At 38.9% G+C, this 6,000-nt stretch overlaps 1 protein-coding gene across 2 annotated transcripts in view; it reads left to right on the top strand.

The window, feature by feature from the left end:
* The first annotated feature begins 289 nt into the window (after positions 1 to 289).
* Positions 290 to 6,000, top strand: part of rap1gds1 (RAP1, GTP-GDP dissociation stimulator 1) — a 36,720-nt gene continuing 31,009 nt past the window's right edge. For both annotated transcript variants that reach the window (XM_041779394.1, XM_041779393.1), the window contains exon 1: positions 290 to 609. In XM_041779394.1, coding sequence (XP_041635328.1) covers positions 606 to 609 — 4 coding nt within the window. In that variant the 5' untranslated portion in view covers positions 290 to 605. The remainder of the gene's footprint in view (positions 610 to 6,000) is intronic.

Raw genomic sequence — 6,000 nt, 5'->3', positions numbered from 1 at the left:
CACCACTTTGTTTGCCCTTTAGCAGATGGATCATGATTTTGCTGACCTCCATGGGGACCCGGTTTGGCTGGGCCCCAGAACACCACCCCCGATGGAGGGACTAACCTACGTGATGGTGAAACTTTACAAAACCAGTCGGATTGTGTTTTAAGCTTTCGTGTAACACTTGGTAGCACCGGTGCCATCTACAGGCGATGTGTGTGTTTTTCAGAGGACTACCTTTATTCTGAAGGCCTTAGCCGGAAGTCATACTGTTTCTCCATGTTATCTGACTTGATTGTGTCATGTTACAGTGAGCCAGTCGTCCGAAGGAGCTCCAGCCAGCAGGTCTGACTGTCGGTGTGGATATGAGAGGAAGTCAGATGCGTTAACCGAGAATCAGCCGGTAACAGGCCGCTGAGCTGCATCCATCAGAGCGGGACTGGCCAAGCCTGCTACCGCTACCGAACACCCGGCTAACAGGCTAACACCGACCCGCTGATTTCCCCCGTTAGGAGTGGTTTAAGAGAAGGGGAAGCGTGGCCTCCGGCTAGTACGAACGACTGGGTTAACAGCTGCCCTGGAGAGCTAAACACCCCGTTTTTACGTAGCAACATCCCACAGAGATGGGTGAGTAACGTAGCCAGCTAGCTAACCCGTGTTTCGTTTTAATAAGTTACCGTGTAAACTGGTGACTTCCAGGCAAATTCAACGGGGGTTGTCGTAGTTTCCCCCTTATATTTTATTCCGATTGAAGGAGTAAAACTACGACAACGAATGCACACCCTATGGGAATTGGGTTATTAAAGGGGAGACTACGAAAACCACTAATAGATTTCGTGAAAGTCGCTAATTAACAGGGTAACTATTTAAACCGTAACACCAGCCTAGCCTGCTAACAAGTGCTGTTTTACATTCATTTTAACTATAAAATCTGCCATTCCTAATGAATGAAAACCCCTAAAAGCAGCCATGTTATGTTGATACCTCTATTTATCTTACTGTAAGTAATGCCGCTGTTATATTTCAGTATGTTTACCTTTATATATATTTTTTTATTATTTTAACGTTTAATGATGGAAAAAAAGCTGACTAGCTAAACCGTTTGTTGGGTGGGGTAGCTGCTTCCCTCACTCTCTATCCACTCCCCGCCCTCAGTGGTCGTGATTTCTCCCTTTTAGCCGTGTAAATTTTTAAAAATATGATGTATTATTGTCTGATGTAATTCATTTGGGACTGGAGATGCTAAATGAATGAAGCCACATCCCCTGAAATGGCAGAGCTGCTGATGGTGTAGATGGCACTCCTCCATCTCCACAGCTGTTATGCAATAGGATCCAGCAGCCCACTGTGTGTTGCTGTTTATACTGCACTGCTCTCAAAATGCTTCTGTTTGGACTGATTATTGATTATTAGCTCATATTAGTTAATTATCTGTGCATAATTAACCGCAAATGCACATCAGATGTACTTTTAAACCACTTTTAATTGGATTTAAGGTCCTGAATTGCATCTATAGCTATCTTTATTTGACAGCATAAGAGACATTACACAATGTTTAATCCCGGGCCGGATCACTAGTGTTGTCATTTGATGTCTGGGGGGGTTGATGTGTGCTGTGCATTGTGTACTGCAATAACCAGGCCAATGCAACAAAGTCTGCAATCCTTATGCAATGGATCATCATCTGGTTTGTAGGCATGGCTGTCAACATTTTGATTCCACTCTTTTAGAGAACAATACTCTCTGTTTATGTTAATGATCACTGAAAAGTACCAATATTTAACACACACGTCACATGTCTGGTCATATTTCCATCCCAAAGCTGCCACAAGACAAAGGGAAAATATTTCTTTCTGTATGTTGGGCAGTTTTAGACATTTTGCAGGAGTTAATCTGCAGCTTTGATAACTGAAACAAAGGAATGATCCACTATTAGGAGATCAGGACTTCCCTTTTTGATGCCATGGTTTTGAAATAGATACTGTTCAATTTTTACTAATATTCTATATAAGTTCAATGTTCTTTTACATTGACATTGGTAGCATCCAAAAGCACCAAAATATAAAAATAAACTATCATATTTTCATGCAAAAGCTGCCACAAAAGAAGGAGAGAGAGCACGATCTGAATTGCACTAAAACCTGTGCAATCTTTCATTACTGATATTGATGCTTTTATGCAGTTTTAAGAGAGAAACTCTTAACCTGCTGTTTTTGATGAGTGAAAATAATAAATAAGGGATATTGGGTGCATTAGACTTAAGTCCAAAACACAATGGCGCTGGACTCTCATATGATGCGCCTCATTTGCCGTCCCTAGCACCAAGGTTATTATAGTTAACTAAAACTAACCAAAACTAAACTGGAGAAATCCTTTTAGTTAACTGAAACTACATAAAAACTAAGCTTTACTAATAGAATGAAAACTAACTTAAACTGTTTTGTGTGCTTACAAATTAACTAAAATGAAATAGAATTAAGGACAAAATCTTTTTAGTTTTAGTCTTTGACACTAGCATACTGACTGACAGGAACACCCAAGCCTGGAGAGAGTAAAATCAGCCAATTTGATTTAAGACAACTTCACACATATGTAATTTTAGGTCTTGGATTGTATACAAACATTAAAATCAAATTATTAAAGTGAAAAGTGAAGAGGCCTCTTTAAAACCGATAAAAACTAAACTTGAATCAAGCATTTTTGCAAAATTAAAACTAAACTAACCAAAAAAACAAAACAAAAAAAAACGGCAGAAAAACTAATTAAAACTAAACTGAAAATTGGAACAAAAGGTGAAAACAAAATAAGAATTAAACTAATGAAAAATCCCAAACTATTATAACCTTGCCTAGCACACACTAACAGGAATGTGATAGCGGTCAAACCCCCCACCAGCCTCTGCATAGGCGGATGCTTGATACCAGAGCTGAAAGCCTGCTTGGTGCTCGCCTCCACTTGTAAGTGAAAAGACGATAGTAGAAGTGGTATTTCACCAGCAGCAGAGGTCTCCCGCTTCTACACTTTGAACAAAAGATGGCGCTAAATTTCTTTTTCTGAGCTCTCAAACAGAGCTGCTACTACAGCAGCCGAGAGGGAGAAACAGCTGGTCTCTCTTGAAAGCACTCTCACAGCCACGGTTGTGCCGGGTACAGAGGAATGGCAAAGTGGGTATTGACTTAATTTAGTTCTTAATAAATTCTTATCAAGATTTAAAAATCATATATCATGACGATCATATTGTATGATATTGTATGCTTGAACTGGGATCAACAATCTGGTCAGTGCAGGAGTGTCTGCAGTCCTTCTGCACTGTAGGCACAGAGGTTATCAACAATTTTAATACTTCTGTACTTTTCAGTACCATTTTTAAACAGAATCTATTAACATAATGATCAGTAGTATGCACAAAATGAGATTTTTGCTGATATCCATTATGCAGATATTTCCAAACTAATTTAACCTGTTACAGGTGTAGCCTATATAAACCATTGTTATTGAAAGAAAAACCAAGTGTCCTGTGCAAGAGAAGCTGAGACAGGAGCGTGGAAGTAGACAGTCTGGTAGTTGTTTTATGTTTGGAGCTCGTTCAAAATGTACAGGGCTCATAGTGGGTCTTCTTGAGGGTCTTGTGCTTGAGGCATACAACTATACCTGATGGTACACCTGTATAACAGATATTTTAGACTAATATATTATTTACAGAGCTGATTTGCACAACCTGGCTGTAAATATTGGCAGAAACTTTTATATTTGCAGATGCTGATATTGAACTTTTTAAGTTCATATCTGCTGATACTGAAATCATCCTGATAATATCATGCATACCCCATGGTATTAAAAAGTACCTCAAACATCAGCTTTTTAGTAATGCTTTCAGTGGTAAATTTCCACAAGAGTAAGAGAGAGAGAGAGAGAGATGGAGAGCACTGTCTGAAGTGCAGGAAACCATCTGCACCATTTCTGTATTGAAACACTGGCAGTGTTTTTGTGCAATTTAAAGAGTCTGCAGGAGTTTCCCTGCAAATTTTGGCAGCTAAAGACAGGAAAATATCCAGCATGCCCTGGACTTTATTTTTTGTTGCACTGGTATCGATTAGGACTCTCAGAGATACTGAGGGAAAAACTGGCATTGCAGCATCTTCTACTTGTACTTGATACATTATTTCAGACCCATACGTCCATGTCAGCATGAGTTAACAGAGAAATAAATACAAGGCACAAGATAAATCACAGCTAATACAATTTCCGTTATCAGAACACACATCCTTTATTCACTGATTGTGGACCGAGTAAGCTACATTATGATTTTTAGTCAAGTAGTCAACACATACATTTGTACCTAAAATTTTTCAATCCAGTGTGAAATATGGATAAAAAAGTAGGAAGTAAGTCCAAATGAATAGAGTGAATTTCTATAGAGTGAATTTCTCTGAGACTCTTACAGTCATCAGGTTTAATTATTATGCACCATATGAGAAAAACTGTATGCCAGCGCTGTTTTCACATACAACAATGGCTGTAGCTGTTGGTATGTCCTGTATATTTTACTTGCATTCAAAATGAATGAGGCATTTTTTTAACCACAGGCTGCACAGTGGTGCAGGGGTTAGTACTGTTGCCTCATAGTAAGAAGGTTCCCGCTTTGAGCGTGCTTGTTAGGTTAATTTGTGATTCTAAATTGACTGTAGGTGTGAATCTGGGCATGCTTGGTTGTTTTCTTTATCTCTTTATATCAGCCCTGTGAATGATTGGCAACCAGTCCAGGGTGGACTCTCAATGACAACTGGGATGGCTCAAGCCCTACACAACCCCAAAATGGGATAAGTGGTGTAAATGAAGGATGAATTTTCAGCAATTACGGTATTCTTTGGGTAGCTGATAGCTATCCTGAGTTTCACCTATGACAATTTTGCATTCATTTGTGTTCACATGTGCCATTTTTTGCTGGCAGTGCATTTTTCACTACAAAACCAATGTAGTCTAGCATTTTAAGCACTCAGCGGCCTGATGCAAGAACGCCATCAGCATGAACAGTTTTTAAGATTTTTTTGGGAGCTTTTTGCCTTTATTTGCAGAAAACAGGACGCCAGAAAGTGCAGGAAATCAGAGAGACAGAGAGTGGAGAAGGACATACAGGAAAGGAGTGGGGCTAAATGATTTGCAAAAATCATCTTATTGTGAATTTTTTCCCCCCATGTTGTGATTGCAATTTAATATGAGATTATTAATCATAACAAAATTTATTTATAAAGTGCTTTTCATAAAATCTCAAAGACACCTTACAAAGCAGAAAAAAAGATAAAATTGCATAAACAATGCCATAAAAACAAAGTCAACACAAGCAAAAACAAACAGACAGGTTCCTCATCTTTTGTATTTTTCAACAAATTTAAGCAATAAATCATTCTATATTTTTTAACCTAAATTCAGCCAGGAACCCGTCATCATACTTTTAACCATTTTATTGCAAAGTCGATATGTAGTTTAACTTGGCAGAGAAGAATCTGCTCCAAAGATGCTCCCTGGGCTAGTCAAACAGCATGTTTTGACTTTCCGGAGAGTCCATTGCCAGAAACTCATATATGGATGGATACATTAATGACGATGTGTATTGAAAACAATGAAATTATTCAGAAGCAATTCATCAATACTAACACAAATCTGAATATAAGGGTGCAACAAGCTTTAAGCTATAAAGGAGGCAGCTGGGGTGGAGGAGGGAAGCTTTGCCAGCAGCATTGTGCATCAGCATTGATGCAAGGATTAGTGAGAAGTATGTCATATTTAAATGGACGGCTGTGTTGACACTTGAATGTTTGTATCACGTGCATAAAATCTCTGCTGCGATTTTTAAGGCCATATTCCAATTTAATCTAATTTGTGATTAATTTCCCAGCCTTAGAAAGGAGTCACAGGTTGGATTAGAACCTGCACTGCCTGCTTGGAAAACTTTCATACAGGAGGCACGGCCTAACCCAGGCTATCTGCGCCCCATTATCAATTTAAGATTTTTGTCCC

Source organism: Cheilinus undulatus, linkage group 22 (genome assembly GCF_018320785.1).
Source record: "Cheilinus undulatus linkage group 22, ASM1832078v1, whole genome shotgun sequence".
Taxonomy (NCBI): Eukaryota; Metazoa; Chordata; class Actinopteri; order Labriformes; family Labridae; genus Cheilinus; species Cheilinus undulatus.
Note: the sequence above shows the minus strand (reverse complement) of the source record. Positions and strands in the feature narration are given on the sequence as shown.